Source organism: Macaca thibetana, chromosome 18 (genome assembly GCF_024542745.1).
Source record: "Macaca thibetana thibetana isolate TM-01 chromosome 18, ASM2454274v1, whole genome shotgun sequence".
In the NCBI taxonomy this organism is placed as follows: Eukaryota; Metazoa; Chordata; class Mammalia; order Primates; family Cercopithecidae; genus Macaca; species Macaca thibetana.
In genome coordinates this window covers 70826941-70851001 of record NC_065595.1, presented here as the reverse complement: position 1 = coordinate 70851001, position 24061 = coordinate 70826941, and the positions used below count along the sequence as shown (strand labels likewise).

The 24061-nt window shown below is 39.9% G+C and overlaps 1 protein-coding gene across 11 annotated transcripts in view; it reads right to left on the bottom strand.

Annotated features, from left to right (window-relative positions):
• Positions 1-24061, bottom strand: part of PIEZO2 (piezo type mechanosensitive ion channel component 2) — a 465650-nt gene that overhangs the window by 181821 nt on the left and 259768 nt on the right. For all 11 annotated transcript variants that reach the window (XM_050767526.1, XM_050767528.1, XM_050767531.1 and 8 more), the window contains exons 5-7: positions 20181-20343; positions 6848-7058; positions 5241-5454 (exon numbers count right to left, since the gene is read on the bottom strand). In XM_050767526.1, coding sequence (XP_050623483.1) covers positions 5241-5454; positions 6848-7058; positions 20181-20343 — 588 coding nt within the window. The remainder of the gene's footprint in view (positions 1-5240; positions 5455-6847; positions 7059-20180; positions 20344-24061) is intronic.

The window sequence follows — 24061 nt, the reverse complement described above, 5'->3', positions numbered from 1 at the left end:
AGTGAACATTACGTTGGCCTAGGACCTGGACACCTGTGCATCCTCCAGCAGAAGCAAGCACCCCACAGCCCTGCAGAGGCTCTTTCACAGCTGCGAGGACGTGGGGTTGCAACTTGCTTGTCGTTAAGTTTTGTTTAGATTTAGAAGTAATGTGAACACCCATTGCAGCATCACTGATGAGAACATAAATGAGAAATAATCTACGTGGTGAAAACTCAGGGGTTGACTAAGTTATAATATAGTTACACAATTACTTTGCACTCTACGAAAATTACATTTTAGGACATTTTATAACATAGGAAAATGCACAACTTGCGTGAATACAGCAAATTATAAAATAGTATGTGCAATATGATTCAAAATTTGTTTGTAAAAAGTACATATAGCCATAAGAAAGATTCTGAAAACATTTGGCTGAAAAGCAATAGTATTTATTTCTGGGAATAAGGATTACATTTTTAAGTGTTTTTTCTTATTATTTTATTTTTCCAAATCACCAAAAAACATGTGTTTAGTATAACAGTGGGACCAAAAATATCAATTCAATGTTTCTAAAAATAAGGTTAATACTCACCAGAGAGCACAACTGAAAGCTTACAAGAAGATAAAAATTGCCTGGACTGTTTTAAGGGGAGCTTTATCTATCCAGGAAGTGAGACAGAAGGGCTGGAGTCTCTGTGGTTATGAAATTTGTGATAAACACCCACATATGGTGATTTTCTTTCTTTGTTTCTATGTTTCTTTCTTTCTCTCTCTCTCTCTTTATTTATTTATTTATTTTTGCCAGTCTGCAGTTTGTTTTCTTCCAACTCAGAGTTTGGGGTTAATAACAATACACTGAAATTATGCCCTAAGAGAAAGCTATGGTTTAAATATGCGAATCTCCATGCTTTAAAGGAATAAAATGTAAAGTCCTGTTATCGCCAAGTTAATGGGGAGGAAATCTACAACAAGGAAGTTTACATATTGCATTATTTAGCTCACATTTTCTATTCTCTGATAAGCAACTTAAGTTCCAATGACCAATGACTTACTCTATGAGATTATAGTAATAGACCTTTTAAACTGTTAAGGGGATGATGTACTGAAATGTCAGTAATACATTATAATTTTACGTTTATGACAATTGAAATGAAGAGCAAATACAATGTTATTACACTATTAGAACTGTTATTATCTGTACCATAAGAAGACAAATTATAGCCCCTGGGCCAAGTGTGGTTCAGTGCCTGTTTTGGTGCCATTTATGAGGTAATAATGGTTTTTACATTTTTAAATGGTTGGGGAAAAATTTTAAAAAAACATTTCATTAATGTAAAAGGAATACGAAATGTCAATTTCAGTGTTCATAGTTTTACTGGAACACAGCCATGGTCATTTTTTTATATCATGCCCAGCTGATTTCACATTATAATGACTTCTTGAAAGAATTGTGACAAAGAGCATATGGTTCTCAAAGCCTTAAATATTTCCTAAGCTTTACAGAGAAAGTTTGCCTGATCTAGCATTTTTGAGGTGGTTCTGAATATTATTTGTATTTTCTACCCTCAGTCGCTAGATGGCATAAAAGATCCTTAAGCCAGTAGAAAGAATAACCCCAAAACCAAAAAACTTCTGCCCTACAGAGGATATTTACATTTTCAATTAAGTCATCCTCTAAAAGGGAGTTCTTTCAGCAGTACAAAACTTTTTGCTGTATGTGTTCAACAAACCAAAAATCAAATGTTTAAAGGAAACTAAGAAAGCATTAATTTAGTCTAGAAATAATGTCTGCACTGAAATTTAGCATTTACTCACTTCTGTCTAAAGTAAATATTATGTGAATATGCACTATTAAAGAGGTTCCTCAGTTTTACTGTGTCTATACAAAATTCTTCTCTTATTAGACTGCATTGCACTTCTCCAGTTGCCAGGCTAATACAATCAGCTGAGCCAACTGGATTTAGAATGAGGTGGGTGTGTGTATGTGGGTGTGGATGCGTGTGTCCAGCACCAACTTTTACTTATTTTAACTGAATTTAAGTGGTCTTAAAGGATTTGACTGAACAGCTCTCTCAAGCGCTGGCTTTCTCTCTCTCTCTCTGTGTTAGCACTGTATAGACACAGTCAGCCATAACTAGTTTTACCATGGCCAAATTTTACACATAAATCAATCAAAGCAAGGCCACTGGGCCCTCTCACCCATTTTGTCTTTATAATTTACTGTCACGTTAAAACCACATTATGATCTTTTGAAAGAAGGATGCAAACCTGTATTGCTGGTATGGTAATATTATTCATGTTCTTTTAAACTGCAGGTTCCTCATTTCTCAACAAGAAGACAAAAAGCACTACATTACCACCCAGAGGCACAGCAGAGAGAATTCTGGCACCGTCTTCACCTAACGCTCACACCCTCTTCTACTGTTACAGTAGGTAAGTGGTCAGGCATGAGTGGGGCAGGAGAGGGCACCCCCACCCACCAACCGGGAACGTCAGGGGACCATAAGGCGATGGTCAGGAGGTTGTTACACTGTGTCTCTAAAATAATAATTGGTTGCAGCTGGGAGCCCGGGAAAGGCAGTCTCCCAAGATACAGAAAAAACAAAACAAAACTGGTGATCAGCAGCTTCCCGATAAGACTTCGGGAGTTGAGTGAGTGGACTCGAGCATGCGCAGTAAGAGGTAAAATGGCAGCGTTTAACTGGCACGCAACCCTGTAGGAGCATTTGACGGGAGGGAAGAGCGCTTCAAGTGAGCATGCGCAAAACTCCAGCAAACTGACTGCACGTGCAGCGCCCCCCAAAGGCTGGCAGGCCACTGTGCATGCAGACAGCTCACCCCCCGCGAAGAATCAAGGGAAAAGGGACCAAAGACCCTGGAACATGCCAATGTATAAAACCCCAGTCAAAGGTCGAACTGTGCACTTGATCTCTCAAGTCGCCTGCTTAGCCCGCTTCCAAGTGGACTTCACTTCCTTTCATTCCTGCTCTAAAGCTTTTAAATACATTTTCACCCATTCCTGCTCCAAAACTTGCCTCAGTCTCTCCTGCCTTATGCACCTCAGTAGAATTCATTTTTCTAAGAAAGCAAAAATTGAAACTGCAGCAGATCCATGGGAATTCGCTGCCAGCAACATACTTTGGTGCTGCGAGACTCAGATATGTTTCACTGCTAACATTACTATTTCTGTTCCCTTTTTTCTGGAACTGTCAATTATGAACCTTTCCTTACACAAAGAAAAGTTCAAATAGGACAATGGATAACCCTATACTGATCACCTAGTTTAAATAATTTTGTCTTCTCTCTGTTAACTATTCCTATGTATATATCTATGTATGCATGTATCTATCAATCTATTATGTTTGTTGTTAAACCATTTTTAAGTTGCAAACATCATGGCACATCTCTAAATAACTCACCATGTATCTCCCAAAATAATAGCATTTTTCTGTCTACCCACAAAACCATCATACACCTAATAAATCAGCAATAATTCTATGGTATCAATTAATACCCAGTGAACACTGAAATTTCTCTGATTGAACCCCCCAAAATACGTTTTAAGAATTTGTTGTTGCACCAGGATCTGATCTACAGCTGTGCTTCACACACTTTTAAGTATCTACTGTTCTCCTCTAGACAGTTGCTGCCTCCACTCTCTATGCAGACTTTTTTTTGTTTGTTTGTCTTTGAGAGGGAGTGTCGCTCTGTCGCTCAGGCTGGAGTGCAGTGGGGTGAGCTCGGCTCACTGCAAGCTCCGCCTCCCGGGTTCACGCCATTCTCCTGTCTCAGCCTCCCAAGTAGCTGGGACTACAGGCGCCCACCACCATGCCCGGCTAATTTTTTGTATTTTTAGTAGAGATGGGGTTTCACCGTGTTAGCCAGGATGGTCTTGATCTCCCCACCTCGTGATCCGCCCGCCTCAGCCTCCCAAAGTGCTGGGATTACAGGCGTGAGCCACGACCCCGCCCTAGGCAGACTTCTTTTTCATGCTGATTTTTTTTTTTTTTTTTAAGACCCATTCATTTGCCTTGCAGAATCCACATTTTGAATTCTTTTGATTGTTTTCTTGTGGAGCTATTTAAATTGTTTCCTAGCCTTTATACTTTCTGTAAATGGGAGGTTAGGTCAAAAGTCTTAACAATATGATGCTGTATATTTCATCTGTTGCATCACACTGAGAGGTGTGAAATGTTGAGCTATCTCATTTTTGATAACGTTGATTTCAGTGAATTCCTCAAGATACTGATCACACCTTGTAAAGATGTTATTTTTTCTTTGCAATTAGCAAGCATCAACAAGGTTCTACTTTGTCATTGTGCAACCACCACAACCTTTATAGTAATTATTTCAGGTGTGGACATAATAGAACATATCATTAAGGATTGATGAACAGTAATTCTCTAATTCTGTTAATCCTTTGCCTGTCATTATCTAACATCATCCTGCATGGAGGAATTTTCTCTCATTCACTGAGAATGACGTATTAAAAGTCAGAGTAAATGCTGGATTCTTTACCTTTAATTCTCATTTTCATAGTAAGGATTTGGTGTAATACTCATCTCCAATTGAAGCAAAGTATTTGATGTTTCTCTCTCCCTTTCTCTCTCATACCGGAGACTTATGTATTTTCTTATTTATTTATTTGGAGACAGGGGCTCACTCTCACCCAGGCGGGAGTGCAGTGGTGTGATCATGGCTCACTGCAGCCTTGACCTCCCAGGCTCGGGTGACCCTCCCACCTCAGCCTCCTGAGTAGCTGAGACCACAGGTGTGTGCCCTCTTGCCCAGCTAATTTTCTGTAGATACGGGGTTTCACCATGTTGCCCAGGCTGGGGCTTTTATTTTTAAGTTTTTTACAATTAGTTATTGTTTCTGATGCTCAGTTTGTTCTCGTATATCGGGCCGTGAGATGTCTTTCTAGCTGGATGCTGTGGCACATCCTTACTGTTATTTGGTGTAAAATGTTCTTCCTGATCTTCTTCCCCGGCTGAGACTCTGGGTCTGTTTCATTCCTGCACATGACAGCTCCCTGTCCTCCTGCATCCCGGCAGCATCTCCATCTGAGGAGACCACTGTCCTCCTTCCAGACTGTGTCAATGAAAGTGCTAGACTGCCTCACCCACCCCCACAGAATCTGCTTAACACAGCAATTGCCTGCCATCAAGAATAACCCTGTAAATTAACAGTGCCAAACCAAGTTCCCAAAGGCATGGGGGGACAACCTCTCCTTGAAATGCCATAAAGATTTCTCTTACCTTGCGTAGTAGTCACTGGGTGGAACTGCTTCTTGAAAGAATTGGAACTGGTATAAATAAAGTCCAATCAAATGTCCAGCAGTGAAAATAGCCAGCAGAACACAGAGGCAGCTGAACAGCAATGGGTCGAACGTCCGGCACCAGGACCACCAGGTGCACAGACCCAAAAATACAAAAAAATACACAGATGATGTCAAAGACGGCAACATCATACCTAAGGAAAAGAAACGTAATCACAAAGTCAGGTAGAACTGGAAATTCATTTATCATTCAGTGAATATAACTATTTGAAATTATGTGAATTTCCTTCAAGTGTTTTTAGGTATTTTAAAAATCATATTTGATTTATATAATAAAAATTAAGGCTATATTTATTGTGAAAAAGTCATATATGAAAGGATAACTATAAATACAAAGATATACCAGATGATTTAAAAAATTCCACCTGTGGCATTTGAACTAAGTAAATGTCTACTTTTCATACCAGTAGCATTTGCATATTTACTTGCCTGTTTCCATCTTTCTACTTCTCCCAAAGTTTCAAGAATTCATATACCTGTATGTCTGTTCCAACCTTTCCTGAAACCATTTTCTTTATAATAATTTACTACTTTTTTTTTTAGTTACCTAGTACGTCCTGGCCAATTAAACTCTCACTGTGCCCTGCTTATTTTATTTTATGTTTTGTAGAGATGGGGTTTTGCCATATTGCCCAGGTTGGTCTTGAACTCCTGGGTTCAAGTAATCCTCCCTCCTTGGCCTTCCAAAGGGCTGGGATTACAGGCATGAGCCACTGCTCCTGGCCAATAACTCCTTTAAAAGGGTTTTTAAGAAATCATAAATAAAGCCAGCACCTTAAGGCAAAAGGAGACTATTTTATTGGGCATTTTGAAATGACTCCTCATTAAAATGTTGTGGTTTATTTCTTGAGAAATTCTACTGTCTTTTCCCCCATTTTTCCCCCTATTAAAAAACAGCTAAGTTGCTGCAGCTTTGCAGTTTGCTTGAGTCTACTCTAATATGCCTTCCGTAGCTCCGGAGCAGTGGTAAGCAGTGGAATGGAAGGAGGGAAAAGATCAAGATAACATTATTATGGAATAAGTGGTCCAACGCCAAAGTTTAGAGGAAGTGAGCGTCTGTGCTGGAAGATTACAATCTAACTTAGGAAGAAAAATAGTCTATCCTGGAGAGTTATATTAAGGTGACTATGGACTCATGTCAGCAGACAGACCTCCAGAACCTACAATATGGCTTGTGATGGGAACACGCACATTGTTAATTGCAGCAGGTCACCATTCCAAAGCTCTAAGGAACAGGATTGTTGTTATTCTAATCTAAACCTAGAAAATGGAGTCGCTTAGCATACATAGAAAAAGATTATTTTGCAGAGGTTAACAGAAACCATCTAAAAACATCAAAACTAGAACTAACCAGGAAAAATTATTTTGTGTGGTTTGCACATGTGGCCAGTTTTACAAGAGCTACAGTTATTATTTTCGTGTGGTGGAACAGATCGTTTCCTTCATTTCTTCTTCAACCATTTCTCTCAATCACCAAAGCACTGCTTGTGCCTTTTACCACGTGCCGCCAGTGTGAGAGACACTCACCCGAGGAGCCCAGTAAGATGGTAACAACCACTTTCCCAGCAGTGGTGATCATGTTGCCAATGAACTCTTTGAGCTTAGAGGCCACACAGGCAAGCCTGCGGAACATTTTTAACCTCGTGCTTTCTTCCAACTCGCCTTCAACACCATCTCCTCCGTCTAAATCCTCTTCGTAGATCAGTGCCTCTTCTGAATCAATTTTTTCTCCTCCAGCCTAAATAAAAGACAAACAGGAAACACTCAAGTCCAGGAGCCTGCCTATCAAGCCAGCAGATTACAGAGCTTCTAATTCATGGGTCAATCAATGTGGTGAATTTCACAGATCAGGAGAAAAAGGAAGACAACCAGTTCATTCCCCTCAGGTCTCTGATAATCCCTGTATAAGCCCAAGTAACTGTGATCTTTCTTGAAGAAGTAAACATAAACAGGAAACATCACAATTATAGGGTCCCTAATAACATGTCATGTTCCCTATTTGTGCTTATTTTTTTTTATAGGCAAAGAAGAAACTGTCTGAAACATCTATTAACAAGTTTGGTTTAGATCAATCTGGGTTTGGATCTTCAAATTTACAGAGTTGGCCAACAAGGTGATAGGAAGTTTGATAAAACTATCCACGGCTTTGACTGAAAGCGTGAGCACAATCAATGCTTAGGAAATTGCTTTTTTTCTAAGTTTATCTTTGTTCGCTATTTCCACATTTCCTGACCATGGAAGAATGAGTGGTCCTGGGCTTCTTGGCTACATATAGAGCTGCTTCCTATCTTATCCTTTTAGAGAATGATATGCTGGTTCAAGCCTGGGCAGCTCGGCACCTTAGTGCTTTAAGCAGAGATTTAGGAAGTTAACACATGTACCAGAACATATGCATATTTCCATGTATTATTTTAAACTAGGTATGCTAAGGCATTTTTGCTTGTTCGTTTTGCGTTTAAAGAATAAATGGGAGGCTGGGCGCGGTGGCTCACACCTGTAATCTCAGCACTTTGGGAGGCCGAGGCAGGCGGATCAAGAGGCCAGGTGATGGAGACCATCCTGGCTAACACGGTGAAACCCTGTCTCTACTAAAAATACAAAAAAAAAAAAAAAAAAAGAATAAATGGGAAAAATTTTTTGGCTAATTAGAATATTTCCCTAGAAGGGTTACAACTTTTTCTTTTTCTTAAGAAATCATAAATAAGGGGCTGGGTATGGTGGCTCACGCCTGTAATCCCAGCACTTTGAGAGGCTGAGGCAGCTGGATCACGAGGTCAAGAGATCAAGACCATCCTGGCCAACATGGTGAAACCTTGTCTCTACTAAAAATACAAAAAATTAGCTGAACATGGTGGCACGCGCCTGTAGTCCTAGCTACTCAGGAGGCTGAGGCAGGAGAAAATCGCTTGAACCTGGGAGGCGGAGGTTGCAGTGAACCAAGATTGTGCCACTGCACTCCTGCCTGGCGAGACTTCGTCTCAAAAAAAAAAAAAAAGAAAAGAAAAGAAAAAAAGAAATCATAAATAAAACCATCACGCTAAGGCAAAAAGAGTCTGTTTGAGATGCATGAAACTTAGTGTGTGCATTTTTCCCTAGGCTGACAGACTTCGTATCTTTAATCTCACAAAGCTAAGAAGAATTGTTAAGCCCAGTTCAGGCATCTATTTAAGACTTAAAGAGTAGGGTCTGGCCTCTCCATGTTCCCATTTTTGATGGTTCTTTTTTGATATATTTAGTTCTGATATTTACTTAATACTCACTGATGGTGTCTGACCTTTTACTATGACCAAGTTCACGGAAGGAAGGCAGGGACTGGAGGGCCAGTGCTAAGTTCTAGTTAAGCGTAAAGTGGCCTTCAGGACTCAGGCCTTTCGTGTGCCCAGGAGAGTACACATGGTGAGTGACTGGAGTTGACTATTGATGAGCCAAGGCTACAGGATGCACCCAGCCAGCCCTCCAGCCACCTACACACACACACACACACAGGGATTTAATCCTGGGCCACTTCAACTTGACTCCACTGTATTTCATCATGACATATTTGTATATTTTTTTCTGAAGCAAGAGGAACATCTCACGCTCAATCAATAAGATTTTTCTATCCATACAGGGCCTAGTGTGTCCTAGCATCTATAGGAAGTGATATAGCAATAAACACGTAAACAAGTAAAATATTAACCAGCTAAATATCTCACAGTAATGAATGCTATTCAGGGAGGTGGAATAGAGTGATGTGAAAGTGATTAACTGGGTGGCTGTTTCCAATTCAGAGGTTAAGGAAAGCCTCCCTGAGGAGGTGACATTTAAGCTAAGATCTGAATGTCACAAAGTTACCAGCCCTGTGAAAGTCCTGGCAAAGTGCATTCCAGGTGGAGGAAAGAGCTGGTCCAAGGCTTGGTGGTATGTGCAGAAAGAGGGTAAGTGTCCCCAGGCCCGTGGCCACTTCCACTTCCCTAGAGAACAATTCCCACCTCATTCTCAGAGGATGACCTTGCTTTCTACTGCTCCCAGAGAGGAGCTGCCAGCTCCAGCCAGTACATCAGACCACCCAACTGCAGCAGGCCTGCCATGCACACACTCTGCCTTCCTCCTGCAACAAGACAAGCTGCATGTGCTCCAGCCAGGATGACTGCATCCCATCTGCTGAGGACACCAGGGAGAGAACAGCCCAGCCACCCTGGGTCTCTCTCCTGCATCACAATGTGCTTTCTTTCTGCTGGATCACCCCTGTTAACAGGCAAAGGCGCCTTACCGTCTCACCTTAAAGAAACACACCCTTTCAACACACATTTGTCTCTTAAGGTGAAACACTCCAGAAGAGTGGGCTAGACTCACCACTCCATTTACAGTAAAAATGCATCCATATCTAATTTCTCTTGAACCTACTCAAATCAGTCTTTGATCTTCGGCCCCTCCATCTAATGAGAGGCACACATGATTTGCTTTGTCACATAACTCTAGTTGCTCCTGGGGCGGCGCAGAGGGAGGAAGTAGCAGGGAGGTGATGGCTGTGCTGGAGGACAGGGGAGGGAGAGGTGGGGCTAAAGTAAAAATCCTGTCTTTGGAGTCTGTTTTGGAGGTCAGATTAGTAGGACCAGCTAGAAAGTTTAAAGTGGGGAGGAGGGATAGATGATAATCAGGGTGGCTCCTCTATTTTTGTCTAGGGAGGACAGACAGGAGGGAGGCAGACTGGAGACTGAGAGTCCACATTTCTGTTCTGAAAATTCAGTTTGGAGACCCCATTCAGGCATTCTTCTTGGAGGCATCCAGCAGACAGCTAGTATAGGAATCCGGAATGTTGGAGAGGGGCGGGAGCTGAAGAGGGCTTTTTGGAATTCGCCAGCGTATGATGGTTTAAAGGTCAGTAGCCTGATGAGGTTACCTGGAGGGAATACAAGGATGGCCCTCCTCCAGGTGCTGCTGCCCCTGAGACCACTCTGCCTTCCCAGGTCTATGCCATCTCCTTGCCTGTCAGCATTCCTTGCAAGAAATGACCAGCAGAACCCGGAATCCACAGGCTCTCTTTGCCTCTTTGCTGTGGGACAGGCTGTTCCCACCCCTTAGGATGCCCTCTCCAGCTCCTACGGCCCAGGGCAGCTCTTCCATTCAGCTTACTCCATCTCCCCACAAAGAAATCCACCCACCGGAGCTATTGCCAGGACACCCACACCATCGTCAACACACAAACGACCTGCTCATCAGGCATCTGTTGCTTCTTTCCCCACCACAACAGGTGAGCAACCCATTAAAGTCTCCCTCTAGGAAGGAAGTTTGGCCAAAATCTTTAGTCACTGCACTTGAAAAAGAAGCAAAAGGAAAAACATAGTCAGGGCCGCCTGGGTCACAGTCAGAAACACACTTGTGACTTTCATAATAAATGCGTTCTTATTCAATTATAGAATTGCTACGGATGTAGATTAAATCAAATAGAAATCTCTGATCAAGATGCCTTTGTGAGGTTATACAAATGCATTTCCCTGACCTGTCTTAGGAAGGACTGGGCCTTTGTGATTTTTATAAACTTACCACTGTACTTTAGGTTTTTCAGCATTTTTATACAGAAATCCCTGGGGCTGTCAGTCGAAAATACTTTTCAGATTTGCCAAGCTGAGAGCCAAGAGCCAGACGGGTTAGACTCTGTGAGCCCCTACTGTCCTGGTAGGTCAGGACCAGAACTGCCATTAGTCATGTCAGGCTGGCTTATTAACAGGCAGGCTTTTTCCCCCCAAGTCTGCTGAAGTATAAACACTGAACCTCTGAAAGAGAATGGACTCACTCTCGCCTGTTTACTAACAGGCAGTCTTGCTTGCTGGAGCTGTAAGCTGTCCCTGCAGTGGAACAAAACTTCAATCTGGCCTTGACGCTAAGGAGGAGGAAAGGCTGTAAATAAAGATTTAACTTCCCTGGTTCCTGAGTCATCTTAGAAACTGAAGACAAAATAAACTCTTTACAGTTTAAAAAGTCAAATAAATGATTACACAGATTATTGACTATGTCAAAATCTAAAACTTATTTAAAGACATTTAAGTCGTTTATCTCGCCTCTTTAAAAGTTTATGATTTCAACAGGAAATCTTGTTATTTGCAACAACATGCATAAATCTAAAGAAGAATATGCTAATTGAAATAAGTCAGGCACAGAAAGACAAATATGGCATGATCTCACTTATACGTGGAATCTAAAGAAGTTGCACTGATAGAAGTAGAGGGTAGAGCAGTAGTTACCAGAGGCTGGGGAAGGAGGCCGGGGACCTGGAAAGGAGAGATGCTGATTCAAAGGGTATAAAATTTCACTTAGACATGAAGAACGATTTTGGGGGATCTATTGTACTGCCTGGTGACTGTAGTTATTAATGTATATTTCAAAATAGTTGGGCAGGCACAGTGGTTCATGCCATAATCCCAGCACCTTGGGAGGCCGAGGCGGGTGGATCACCTGAAGTTAGGAGTTCAAGACCAGCATGGACAACTTGGTGAAACTCTTGTCTCTACTAAAAATACAAAAATTAGCTGGGCATGGTGGCGCACGCTTGTAATCCTAGCTACTCAGGAGGCTGAGGCAAGAGAATCACTGGAACCCAGGTGGTGGAGGTTGCAGTGAGCTGAGATCGCTCTGCTGCACTCCAGCCTAGGCGACAGAATGAGACTCAATCTCAAAAAAATAAAATAAAATAAAATAAAAATAATAGAATACTGGAAAACATGATAGATAAAAGTTACTGATTTCAACATTTGATAACATGTATTAGTGTAGGCTCTCTCATTGCACATAAGGAAGCTCTAGGTACTACGGAATCAACTTTATACAAGGCCAGCCTCTTCTCTGTGAGGGCCCTGAATAAGGGCCTAAACACAAAGCTCTCATCCCACAATGAGACGGGATCTAAACCTTTGTATCTCTGCATCTCATCCCACAACACCCTCTCACTCTACAGCAGCACTGGTTCCATTAAGCCACAGCATCCGCCACGATTTCCACTCAATTTTGGACAAAGAAAACACATTAAATCACTTTTGGTAGGACCCAAACATCCATGTTTCATTACTCCCAAGCACTGTAAAAATCCAACTGGGTTGGAATAAATCCTAAGGATTACCTGACGACCTTTAAGAGGGCAGATGACCAGGCTCAACCTCAAACTTACTAAATCAGAAATTATGGGAATGAATTCCAGGAATCCATATGATAAAAGTACTCTCTGGGGTGATCTAAAGCAGCCCCTGCAGAATCCATGCCCTGGCTGACATTGGCAACCACTGATCAATGAATTCTCCACAGGGGCTCAGCTGAATAGGCATAATCTGAAAATATTTTGTTTGAATCATATCCTAGCAGACCCCCTTATGTGGAAAATAGATTGAAGTAAATTATCTCTGGAACCTCCTTTAGGTTTCAGTCAAGCTTTGGACGTCAGAGCAGAGCTTTTCGTGCAGCTTAATCCATTTTTTTTTCTTCTTTGTGGTTAAAACCAAGCTTTTAAAAACATTTCTATAGAAGTGTATCAAAATCACATATAATGAGTCAAAAGATCTGGGAGGCAAAAGGAGCATTTTTCTGAAGTGTCATCAGTTGTTTGTTCATTGTTTATTATTAAAAGTTAACAATTTATTTTAACAGAATGGGTTCATCTCAATACAAGAGCCAGAGGAAGGAGAAGACAAGAGTTGTGACTCACTGCAGAAGACGAATTTCATCCCCAGGGTTCCCTTGTGAAAGGAAGAAGCGAGAGAAAAAAAGATAGATGTGTTTGAATGCTATTGTGTACCTTATGCAAGCCTAACGTGATAGCATTTAATGGATAAAGCAAATATTTTATTCTGCTGCTAGATTTGTTTTGGGAAGATTATTTTTCCAAACTCATAAGATCAGCTTAAGCAGTCCCTATTTCATTTGGAAAAGTGAGTGCGTAGATGTTGCTTTCAACCACCATCTACAAAGCAATGGAAGTTTAATAAAGGACAGGGAAGGACAAACTGTCCTTTTTGTCAGCTGTCCTTTAAATTAAATGGATTAAATATTAACAAAAAATATTTCCTGTTAAATATTAGTTTTTGCTTATCCTGGCACATAGTAGGCTCTCGGTAAAGATATACTGAATAAATAAAGATGCCCATAGATTTAAAAAAAAAGCATCCTTCTCTGAAGCCCTACGAAGAAATGGTCAATCAACAACGGTTCACCTACATATCAGTGTGCCCTGGCAAAGCCCCAGAAGGGCAAGAGTGGGGACAAGAGCATCCATGCAAGGGCAAACTACACAGCAGAGCTCCAGAAAGACAAGATGGAGAAGAGTATCTGCTGTTCAGGAATAAACTGAACAGCAGAACCTCGGAAGGACAAGAATGAGAAGAGCATCTGTGCAAGAGTGAAGTACACAGCACAGCCCCAGAAGGACAAGAGTGGGGAGAAGAGCATCCATGCAAGAGTGAACTGCAGAGCAGAACCCCAGAAAGACAAGAGTGGGGAGAAGAGCATTTGCACAAGAGTGAACTACATAGCAGAGCCCCAGAAAGACAGGAGTGGGGAGAAAAGCATCCGCACAAGAGCAAACAGTACAGCAGAGTCCAGAAGGACAAGAGTGAGAAGACATCTACATGAGAATGAACTGCCTGGAAGAGATCCAGCAGGAAGACAGCTTACCCCATCCAGACACAGAGAGAAGGGCAGGGTGGGTACTGCACAGTGAGGGAGTGGGGCAAAAGCACAGGGTGAGGACATGAAGGTAGGATGTGGCCAAACCATGCAGAGGCATGAGCATCAAGGTCAAGAGACTGAATTTTATTCTAGGTTAAAGGGAAACCAAAGAAGTGTTTTACCTAGGGAAGTGGCATAATTTAATTTTAATTTTACAAGAATAATCCAGATGCTGTGTGCAGTATCAATTGGATAGGGTAAGAAGGGAAGCTGGAAGTGGGGAGATCCATTTAGAACATATTTTCAGGCCTAGCTGAGAGGCAGTGGCTGCTTGGTGAGGATTGTGGCAGTGAGCAGAGAAAAGTGGACTGATTTCAGACAGAATTTGAAGGTAGAATTCAAAAGATTTATTGGTAGTGACAGACAAAGGCCCCAAGAAATCCATGTCACATCAGTGTTTCTGACTCGAGCATCTGGGTAGATGGAGCTTCTATTAACCTTGATGAGGAAGTCAGTGGGAAGGAGGAGTGGAGGTAGGGGAAGGAGCTGTGTCTCCTGCTCCCAGACATATGACCAATATTTTCAAAGCAATATGGGGAACTTATTTACATAAAGTGGGTGAAAATTCTATTTCGAGGGTATTTACAATTTAAAGGAGGAAAGAAGTACAAAGAGGTGACTGGGATTCCTTGAGTGATGCAGGTTCTCTGGAGTTGGGACAGATGGCATGAGGGGTGGGACTGTGGTTCCTCTCATCTCAGCCCTACTCTACCCCCAAGAAAGGGACACAGCGGCTCTGCAATTGCCTCACACAAGTTTCTCATGTGGGTATTTGTGGTTATTTGCAATTCAAATGCATGAAATTACCTATCAAATGCTGCAAAGACAGAACAACATATTCCAATAAGTTGTAAAAATATTGATCTAAAAAGATTGTTAAAGGTGAAAGGCATTTTTGGAGCTTTGATTCTTTGAAAAAGGCAGAGAAGAGGTACATGCTGTTCAATGTTGCTAAATTAATTAACAAATGGGCAAAATAAAAATGAAGATTAATCTGGAATCATTTCGTTTTAGCAGTTTAAAGATACTTTAGTTGATTTCCTCTTTGCTAATTCTTTAAATCATTTTTATTATGAGTTGTATATTCGAGTCCATGCTAGGCAATGTCCACTCAATGAACATATTGTCAACAATAATATCCCTGCCTTTTTTTTTTTTTTTTTTTTTTTTTGAGACAGAGTCCCACTCTGTCTCACCCAGGATGGAGTGCAGTGGTGCGACCTCGGCTCACTGGCAACCTCTGCCTCCCAGGTTCAAGCGAATCTCCTGCCTCAGCCTCCTGAGCAGGTGAGACCAAAGGCGCATGCCACCACACCTGGCTAATTTTTTGTATTTTTAGTAGAGACAGGAGACAGGGTTTCACTATGTTAACCAGGATGGTCTCGATATCCTGACCTCGTGATCTGCCCACCTTGGCCTCCCAAAGTGCTGGAATTTTAGGTGTGAGCCACCACGTTTGGCCGCCTTTCTACGCAATGAAGGTGGCTCTCACTGACTGTCCCAAGGGCCTAATCCACAGGTGTGCTGGTATGAGAGGACAGGATGAGTGGGCATCCATGCTCTCACCTGGTGACCAGGGATGTGGCTGGAAGACTCTGGGGGAATAAAGTCTGTCATGGACTCAAAGGTAACTAGCCTGTGATAAATACCAAAACTTTCCAGAAGACAATAAATAGATCCATGACTTCCTCCAATAAAAAAATCATCTCTTCTGTTTAAACTAATGGCATCTGAAACTACTAGGATTAAAAGCTTTGTCCAAATTGTGAATGTGTTTTACCCCAAGAAGACAGACCAAGTGTCTGGCATTTTGAGGTATGTATGGCAGGAAGTTTTGCCCAGTTTCTGAAAGTGACCTTAAGGACCAGCAAAGGGAGTCACCCACTTTACCACTAAAAGTGGCAGTGACAGCCTTTAGGACAACCACAAAGAAGGCTTTTCATTCACACTAAGTCATGAAGTGCAAAGTTTGCAAGGCAACTGGGCAGCCGTTCAGCTTCTTACCATTCTGAATGGTTCCATGTTTCAAATGATCATGTCTGTGTGCTTGAAGAAACAGGATCCAGAAAATTTAAAGCTGGAGACTTTGGACTAAATCTCAGGCTAGAACTGAGCAGATGTTGAAAGCCTAATTCGAAGACAATAAAACGATTGATTTCTCTCCTTCTTTGTCTCTTGCTCTTTAAAAAACACAGCAACTTAACCTGAGTTGAGACTTGAAGCACAGCCCATTTGGTCATGTCATGTGCTAGAATGCAGATGCTGTGACAGGCTAATGGACACTAGGAATTAGAAAGCAGGGTGCAAAATCTTTCAGGGTTCAGAATAAATTTCCAAATAACATTAGCAGGACTTAATGTTGCATCCCTGAATTTTTAGCAGATGGGGATGACTTATAATGAAATATTACTTTTATCCTTCATATTTGACTTGTCAGTCTATTAACAAGATACCTCTTTACACAGGCTAAGTCACGACTGCGGTTCCTATTTGAACAAGCATTTGACTTATCAGAAATTTGGCTTAATAATACATTAAAATACTATTTAAAAAATAAGGCCTCAAATCTCATGTAATAGCTAGAAAAAGTTGTAAGTATAGGATTATACAAGATAATGTCAGTTTGATGAAATGATATATTGTTTTATTATGTAAATAACTCTTTTCTACTCAATTTAATCTTCATAATACAACTCTTCTTATTTAAGATTTCAGATCAGGAATCTTTCTCCCAGTTATGATTGATTTATAGATCTGCTTCTGAATTAAAATGAACAAATGGACAAGACCACAAATGTGTCAGTTGAGAAATAACCTTTGATGACATTTCAGGAGAAGGGTTTCCTTGCTGAAGTCGGCTCTCAGTAAAATGCAGGAGCAAGGCACAGGCTCCCACTGCACTGCCATCTCCACTTCCACTGGGAGTTTTATGGGGAAGCCTTGGATTTGTGAACACCTTTAAAACACCAAACCCGAGCCTTATCAAGTCAGTGAAGATTACAGAAGACCCAAAAGTCTTCCCCAGGGATTAGTTGCTGCTTTAAAACAACACTGCTTTTGAAAAGGAATTCTTACAGGCACCAGTGGATTAATCCTGCCATTTCTCCATTGAGATAAATGAAAGAAGAAATAATGCCAGCAAACTCTGTTCTTTCAGTATCCTTAAAAACCAAACATTCCAGAGTGCAAACTCCAAGATTTATAAGCAGCAGGAAATATGTTGTGGTGTCAAAAATAAAATAAATCCCCTGCTGATTTTGGCCAGGTACTTTTATTCCTTTCAGATTCAAGTCCAGATTGTCACATGGAAGCAATTTTTCGTTGTGAATTAATCTCAGAAGATTCACCCACCCCCCTGTTCCTCCTGGGCTACCTGATGGGCTGGAACGTGACAAAAGAATAAAATCATTTATCTAAAATAGCCCCAAACAAATGTAACTGAGAAGGAAAATAATGCTGTTATTATGACATTTAGTATTTTCAATGTCCCTAATAAACAATGTTTAGAGTATCTGTCCATCTTATTGTTATCTTTAAATAATGTGATTAATAATACATAAGGCTTACATATTCAAGCAAATTTCAAATGGAAGTGAAGTATCCTAAATCTATCGCTGAAAACTGAAATCAGGAAGAAAATGTGACTTTAGAATTAACCCATGTGACCGCATTGTGTTCTTTTCTTCATCAGATGTATGGCACTTCACAGCCACGCTTTTTGTTGATCAGCGTAGGCTTTCTTAGTCCTATGGCAAACAGCATTTGTCCTTGGTCACATAAGTTCTTTTTATAAGAAGCTTTTTCTTCTTAAAACAAACCATTCATGACTATCCGTTATGAATGGCACAGAAGAGATTCTTTTACTGAGTGGGTTGGCGTCAAAATATCTTCCCATTTAAGTTTCAATAATTATAAGAGGAACATTGGAATTTGAAATTGCTCTACTACCTCTCAGATTGGAGAAGGACAAAATGAGCAGAGCAAATAGCAATTTATCTAAGCAAGCAAAATGAGCAGGCACTGTGGCAGGTGCTTTTTTTAAGAAATTTTATTTAGCATTCACAACTACTAGGTGATATAGTATTAGTGTCTCTCTTTTGTAGAAGAAGAAAGAGAATAAACAATTGTCTCAGCATCATATACTAGGCGGCCTCCATGTCTTACTGCTAAGTCCACTCAATTTTCAATAATTATCCTTTCCCCTCCTTCTATAGCTACTATTTATGAGAATAATAATGCATGCAGGGCTTGAAATCTGGATGACGGGTTGTTGGTTCCAGCAAAGCACCATGGCACATGTACATCTATGTAACAAACCTGCACTTTCTGCACATGTATCCCAGAACTTAAGTTAAAAAAAAAAAAAAGAAAAACAAACAAACAAAAACTTGCCTTTATAAATAATAAAAATAAAAAATACCCAAACTGAAGAATCTGAGTTACTGGTTTACTTTCCCCAAACTTAGGCAAATTTTGGTAAAGATTATTTAAATAAAGTCATTTTCAAACTGTAAATGTAAAAAACAGTCAAAATTTAAATCCTCTGTCTTACAATTGTAATATCAACAAGAAGAAAATGCACCCTTCCATTTTTAGGACGCTAATGCATGCCTTACGGTATCAAGTCTTGAAAGTAAGATGTAAGCGGCTAGTAGCGACTTTGACTTTACTATAATTACTGTTACACCAAGCATCATTTTAACATTTGCCTTAAAAATAGCAGAATATTGATAAGCAAGGTGATTGCACATCTTTTACCCATAAGAACTGTAGACAATATATACATTTTTAAAGACAGAGTCTCGCTCTGTCACCCAGACTGGAGTGCAGTGGTACGATATCGGCTTTCTCGGCTCACTGCAACCTCCACCTCCTGAATTCAAGTGATTCTCCTGCCTCAGCTTCCTGAGTAGCTAGAATTACAGGCACACACCATCATGCTCAGCTAATCTTTGTATTTTTAGTAGAGACAGGGTTTCACCATGTTAGCCAGGCTGGTCTCGAACTCCTGACCTCAGGAGTTCTGCCCACCTGGGCCTCCCAAGGTGCTGGCATTACAGGTCTGAGCCACCATGCCTGGCTAGACAATATCATTTCTAGTTTACATAGGTTTATTGAATTATATCCCCCCTTTATTGTTTTTTAAATAAGCATACAAGGCAATTGTCTGCTTTCTTGTGAATCACATAAATCATTTTCCATAAGTGAGAATTTTCCTCCCTCAATGCCTTAATGGTTAACATTCTTAATATAAGTAACTTCAGTTAACTTCAGTTTTACAAGTTTAATATCTTGCCAAAGCTTATGACTGAAAACATTTAGTACTTGCAAGTGTTTTGCATCAAATGTCCAAATCAAATATTTTTCGTCACTTTTTCCTTTATAAATGTTATCTTTCCACTAATAAATTAATTACTTTTTAAATTGATGTCACCTAACCTCACCTAACAAAGTACAGTTATTAGAACATTAACAGTGTCCTGAAGCTGGTCAGCGGGCAGTGTGAGAGCCGTCTGACAGCTCCCATACCCAAGGATGAAAATAGGACAAGCTTCCAATTCAGCAGTTACTCCTGAAACGTTTCAACCAGCCAGCAAACATACATTTCATTCATTATTTTTACCTTTCTAAAATTCTCACACTTTTCCAAATATGTATGTTTTTCCCCCTTGGAGTGCTTTAAAACAACTTGATCAAAGCACGCCAAGTTAACACCACTCCACTGAGCAGGACAAGATGCACAGACTGGAAAGCTGCCCTGCAAGGAGGAATTCATTTTTTCCCCTAAAACTACCAGATGTTACTTCTTTAAATATTCTGCAATAACTAAGGTACCCAGACCAATTGAACCATAACACTATGTATGACTTTGCACGGTGAGCCTCCGAGATAATATCACGTGATAGTTTGGGATGGTGGGTCAAAGCCTGGCCCTTACCTATGAACACCCCTGAGCCTCTCTTCTCATTGCTAAGGTGTGGACCAGAGTGTCTGCCCACTGAGACTGCACGAGGGTGTCACGCAATGTGACAGTAAACGTTTATGTCAAGCACTGTGAATCATAACGTGCTCTGCATGCTCAGCTGTTATTATCATAGTTCTTCAACTCATTAAGGGTGAAGGTCCTCAGAAATCAAACAAGGAAGAGACATGGAGTTGGATTTACCAATTCTTCATTTTCAAACTCCAGGTTACTCTGTGCTGCTTCGTCTGTCACAGGTTTCTGAACAATGTTTCTACAGAGAAGCCAGATGGTCAGACTAGCAATGAACATCCCGATGTCAGGTACAAACACTCTGATCCCATTGCCAGCATCAGCTCCCTTTAAGCTACAAAGGAAAAAAAAGGGGAGGGAAGAAAATTTAGTTCTTATATTTCTATGGTTAAACTGCCTTATAGGATGTTTTGGTCTTCTTAATGATTTAAAATAAAAGATGCTCAGTTTCTCCCTAAAAGGTACAAGAAAGCTTTTTATTGACTTCAGTGTCTCACAAAATCTACACATTCAGGAAGATTCCAGTGTTCCCTGGAGTTTCAGAAATATTATAAAGAACTCTTGAACCAATTCTCACTCCTAAAACATCCTAATGGACTATGCTTTTGTTAAGTAAACCACATGTCCAGTACAAATGCAGTTGTTTGCAATCTAGCTGACGCAGTCTAAAACTAAATACATACTAGCAGCTAGAAGATATTTTACTTTTGATATAAGTCAAAGATACAAGGAAAATAGAGAAAATATTAAAGTAATCCTGGAATCCAGGACCTCTTCATTATTTTGTGTACTTGGTTGATTTTGTCTTCTGTATTGTTCCAAGAAAGGTGGATCCAGTACATTTTTTCTTTTAATCCCAGAGAAGCAACACTGAACTTAGAAGATTTGAGTTCAAGTCCAGGTCTGAAACTTAGTAGCTACATCCTACTGGGGGCTTCTCACAGCCATCTGTTCTGCTGTGCTGAAGAAGTAACACTATTTGCCTTCCTTATTTTGTTCAAGTGACGAGAGATACTAGGCCATGGTTTCAGAAGAAAATATAAATACGTATATATGAAATAATGTTTGTGAAAGTTCTTTGTAAAGAATGAAACACATATTTTCACTAAGCCTACATTTTGAGAAGAGCAGCATCAATTGACATTTAGATAATTTTCACACATATAGGGCATTTTTGTTATAACTGAGATCCTGAAACAACTATATTTAATAATATAGCAGGCAGCAAAGGCCAGAGGTGAAGTGAAGAGTAGAAAGGGCTTCAACTGGAAAAGGAGGAGAGATCTGTCTGGGAAGGTAATACAAACACCATCTGTGATTTTGGGAGGCGTCCAGGGGTAATGAAAATGGGAATGAGAGGCAGTATATTGAGTTGCCAGCATAGTTGGCCAGCACACATCACCTCAGCTGAAATGTGTTCTGGCTAAGCTCACTCTGCTGCAAGACACCAGAGCTTAATAGCCACTGGTAGACTTCTCACACCATTCAGCACATGACACAGGCCAGCCACGTCCCTCATCCAGTGCTAGACGCCTGCCCGGTGTGCCTTCGCAACACTGAGCGACTGGGCTTGCAGTGCTATAGTGCTGTGTAGCGCTGTAACCACAGTACCTATTACTATTATTAAAAGCCACATGAAGAGCGATTCCTGGCATGTTCTCTGCTCACTCGTATAATATAAAATAAGCTGTAACAAGAAAAAACCTAATGAAATGACTAGGTGATATGAAGAAAAAGTTATACAGACTTAAGTTTACAAAATGAATTTAAAATACGGAAGATACAGGTAGAGGAGTCAAGAGTCTGGACCAGCATTAAAACTTCTGGGGAAGATGAGACGATTCATGGAAAAATTAAGCATAGAACTTCAAAGGAGGGTTAAGCCTTTGAAAAAATGTTTATCAGAGATATAACTTACTTAGGGAAGGGAAACAAAAGATAGAGCAATATACCATGTAAATACATACATATATATGCACATATATTCATATGCACTTTAAGTGATTACACACTGTGTTCATTTACATTATATATTATACATTTTGGTGGAAACGTTTTAAAATAATAAATAGCAAGAACCTTGGCATCTAGAAATAGCTACTGTTAACATTTTTGAAAATAAAAGTTATTGATAATACCTACCATTTACTGAGCAGTTACTTCGTGCTAAGAGCTTTAGACACATTATTAATTAATCCAATTGCGTTAGGCATTATCTTCCTTTTACATGTGAAAAGACTAAGTCTTCAAAAGGCAATCTAACTTCCCAAAAGCCACATAGATAATACAATTATACTCCATTCTCCTTACGTTCACTTTTATGCTTTCAACCGCTTTCCCATGTACGTGTATCCACATGGCCTTCCTTTCCAATCTTCCTTCTATACGTGGATGTGCACATTTATAGTTAACAAAACTAAGTTCATTATTTACCTATGGTTGGCAAGCTGATTTGTTCATTTAACATGTCACTAACATTTTTACAACTCATTTATTTTTATATATCATCATACTAATGGATAGACAGTATTTATTTAACTAGTCAACAATTGTTATAAATAGAATGTTTCCATGTATTTGTTACTATAATATACATAAAAATTAAACCTTAATTAAAGAGTCTTCTAATCTAGGATCTCCTAGGAATCAATCCTCAATCTAATCAGATTTGCTTTAAAAAGTGGTCTAGCCCAAAACTATGAAACTACTAGAAAAACACATGAAAACTGCTAGAAGAAAACTATGAAACTACTAGAAGAAAATATGAAACTACTAGAAAAAAACACTGTGGAAATACTTCAGAACATTAGTCTGGACAAAGATTTTTTTTGGGTAAGACCTCAACAGCACAGGCAACAAAAGCAAAAGTAGACAAACAGGATTATATCAAGCTAAAGAGTTTCTGCCCAGCAAAGGAAATAATCAACAGAGAGGAAAGACAACCTAGATAATTGGAGAAAATATTTGCAAACTATCCAGCTGAAAGGAATTAATCATCAGAATATATAAGAAGCTCAAACAATCTAATAGTAAAAATAAATAACCAAATAAAAACAGGCAAATGATTCAAATAGACATTCCTCAAAAGAAGACATACAAATGTCTTAAAAGGCCAACAGCTTATGTAAAAAAAATGCTCAACATCACTCATCGTCAAGGAAATGCAAATTAAAACCACAACGAGTTATCCTCTCACCCTAGTTAGAATGGTTATTATCAAAAAGACAAAAAAAAAAAAAAAGTGCTGACAAGGATGTGGAGAAAGGGGAACCCCTGTATACTGTTGGTGGAAATGTATAATAGTGTAGCCACAATAGAAAACAGTATGTAGGTTCCTCGAAAACTTAAAAATAGAACTACTAAATGATCCAGCAATCCCACTGCTAGGTATATGCTCAAAAGAAAGGAAATTAGTATATCTAAGAGATATCCGCACTTCCATGTTTACTGCGGCACTATTCACAATAGCCAAGATATGGAATCAACTTGAGTGTCCATCAACAGATAAATGGATGAAGAATATGTGCTGTATACACAATGGAATATTATTCAGCCATAAAAAAGGAATGAAATCCTGTAATTTGCAGCAACATGGAAGAAACCAGAGGTCACTATTTTAAGTGAAATAAGTCAGACACACAAAGACAATGTTCTCATTCATATGTCTGAGCTAAAAAAGTGGATCTCACAGGGGCAGAGAACACAGAGAGGTGGTTACCAAAGGCTGAGAAGGATGGCAGGGAGGGGGAGTGAGGAGCAGTTGGTTAATGAGAATAAAAATAGAGTTATATAAAAGGAATAAGTTCTAGTGTTCAACAGCACAGTAGGATGACTGTATTATTAATGTTTATTGTATATTTCAAAATAGTTAGAAGAGAAGATTTAAAATATTCCCAGCACAAAGAAATGGTAAATGTTTCAGGTGATGGATACCCCAATTACCCTGATTTGATCACTTTATATTGTATGAATGTATCAAATATCACATGTACCCGAAAATATGTACAATTATTACACATCAACTTAAAAAATGATCTGGAAGAGGGAATGTC